General features: G+C 33.0%; 1 protein-coding gene across 1 annotated transcript; it reads right to left on the reverse strand.

Moving 5' to 3' along the window:
• Positions 1 to 382: 382 nt before the first annotated feature.
• On the reverse strand, positions 383 to 1,912 carry IAA19 (indole-3-acetic acid inducible 19). Its single transcript, XM_089141423.1, has 3 exons — positions 1,397 to 1,912; positions 1,189 to 1,282; positions 383 to 611 (listed from the first exon to the last, which is right to left on the reverse strand). Exons 1-3 carry the CDS (start codon positions 1,797 to 1,799, stop codon positions 488 to 490), a joined length of 621 nt encoding a protein of 206 aa, XP_088997549.1. The 5' UTR covers positions 1,800 to 1,912; the 3' UTR covers positions 383 to 487.
• Positions 1,913 to 2,792: the final 880 nt, after the last annotated feature.

The following is a 2,792-nucleotide window of genomic DNA, read 5'->3' on the forward strand; positions in this document are numbered from 1 at the left end:
AATTGAAACACAATATGAAAGAAAAGCATGATATATATTGTTATGGTAGAAGACTCTACTTTAGCCAAATGAGAAAGTTTTACTTGGAATCTAACGAGAGAAAGAAGGGCATTTATGACATCTCATCTCATTACTTCACATCATTACATGTTCCAGTGATACGTGAGCTAGCGTTGTGTAAAATTTTCTTCTACTAATAATATAATTTTTTTTTTTTTGGGTAATAGATGATATAATTTCTATGACATAAAAAAAAATCAAAATATGAAGATACAGATATAAGAGTTATCCACAAAAGAGAAAGGCCATAATAGATATGATCTCTCTCCTACACTTGGTTTAGTAGAATATTAATTTAAAAAATATCCAAACGAAGAAAAAAAATATGTAAAAAAGTTTGTCCTGACTAATTATAAAGCTTAAACACATATCAACACTGCTGATAAGAATAACAAAACAAAAAGCCTGAATCACTATCATCAATATATCAAATTTTGAGATCAATTTGTGTATCTCCATTGCCAAATGGTTTTGATTGTATTAGTACTCCAAACCCTTTCGCATCTGATCTCTTCATGATCCTTAGCCTTTTGCATGACTCAATAAACATCCTGCAAAATGACAATTAACATTATGTAAGTTATTTAATTTACAAAAAAAAAATTCTCTTAAAAATAAATCATTTGATACATCAATATAAAAATTCCGAATTCAAAACTTTGCTTGGTGGGTTTATATTAAAACAATATTTTCCCTTAAACATATATTCACTAGTTACAATAAATTAATTAATTAATTTTATAGACACAATAATAAGTTATATAGACATCATGATGGAAAGGAGGATATTTTTGATCTCATACAAGTTACAAAAGCATCATTTTCATAATTGTACTAAGATAATCATTTTGTCTTGTATTATATTTAACACTTTTCTTCCTCTCACCTCCCTCAAAACATTTGAAAAAAAAAAAAATTAAATTCTTTGATTAATTATATTAGTAACTCCCATGAATATTTATTGTGTAAGATTTATGGATCTATAAACTGATCAAATAAATTTGTAATTAAAAAAAAATGAAAAAATCTCTCCCAAGTGAAATTTTTCTTTTTTTTTTTGTTGGAGGGGGTGTTGAACTAAGAATCTCTCTAGATGTTAAGGAAAAGGAGTAGAAGAGAGAGACTTACTCCCATGGAACATCCCCAACAAGCATCCAATCTCCATCTTTGTCTTCATAAATGGGAATATATTCAGAACTGTCTGAATCTTTCCACATGCCACCTGATGTCAGAAATTATTCACAGATTAATTGAAGTCTTTTAACTTATCGCATGCTAGACTTCATTAATCACATAGAAGAAACAAAAACGGAAGAAAGAAGAAGAAAGAACTCACCGATGCCGTAGCAACCAAAGAGGTCTTCAAAAGCAACAGCAAGATCAGAGTAGCCTTTATGGGTTTTCAAATCAATTTTGCGAAGAAAAGGAGCTCCATCCATACTAACTTTGACGTACAGTTTTGTTGTTTCAGTCTGAGCTGCATTGTTCTTTTTGCGGTAAGAACAAACCGGCGGCCACCCCACTATTTGATCAGTCTTGTTGTTCTTCTGGTTTTTCCGGTGATCACCACCACCACCACCACCACTGCTACTTGAGCTATTCTGATCATCAACAACACCAGAGATCTCAAAGAAAACCCTCTTCTTATTTTCATTCTTGTCTCTTGAAGAAATACAGTTATCACCTGGAAGACCCAACCTCAGCTCTGTAATTTCAAACCCTAATCCTTGCTTTGCCATTTCTGGAATTTGATTTCTTGATCCTTGTGGTTCTACACTTTCTTCTCTTCTCTCTTGTGCTTCTAATGCTTCTCTTTTTCTCTTCTTCTGTCTGGGCTTCTAATGGATTTCTTCATGGAGAAAGGGTTAGTTTATATAAGAAGAGGAAGAGAGAAAGATATGAGACATGATGAAGGCAATGACAGGTAAAGGAGGACCAGCTGGTCGGTCATGAGAGTGGCAACAGTGGGGACTAATTAGGGTTTAATATTAATATTAAAAGATGAAATTTAAATTAAGGTTAGATATGGAGACAGATATCGTAGGGTTGTTGGCTCTGTTGTTTTGGTAGGATTTAATTCCAACCGTTTGATGTATTCAATGGGAACAAGCCATGTGAACTGCCACTTTCTTGGGGCCCACCTAAACTCAAGTCCATTATTTTGTTTCTCCTTGCTTTTGGACAAAAATATTCCAAAGATTAATTAATTTTGGAAAATAATTACACTTAGCAGAGTATTAGATAAGCCGACCAAAAGCATGTTAATTAGTGTTGCATTTATTCATGCATGATTTATCAAAATTTAAAAATAAAAAAATAAAATATGCATGACATTGGATGTGCATGATGATGTTCATGCCCATGTAAGTGTCCTCAAATCGGAGTATTTAGGGTTCAAGGTGCCACTGATCCGCTAACCTCACGGGTAAAGAATTAATGCCACTATGATAGAAGTTCATCCATTAAGCGCGAGAGTTTTGTGTAGGGTTTAAAGTATTCCACGATATCATATGATACTAGCCGATAAGTGTCCATATTTTACCCAACCGATACGATACATCTCAATACGTCTCTCTATTGAATTGCACACAAAAAATACATTAACTAGAGCGATACAATATTTGATATAGGACGATACGTCTTTTAAAATCTCGTGACTGATACGATACTTGATATCGATACTTTAAACCTTGGTTTTGTGTACTGGCCGAAGATGTGTATCATACATGCAT

The sequence above is a fragment of the Hakea prostrata genome, unplaced genomic scaffold, assembly GCF_041222555.1.
Source record: "Hakea prostrata isolate BN-2017 unplaced genomic scaffold, UWA_Hpros_2 contig_33, whole genome shotgun sequence".
NCBI lineage: Eukaryota > Viridiplantae > Streptophyta > Magnoliopsida > Proteales > Proteaceae > Hakea > Hakea prostrata.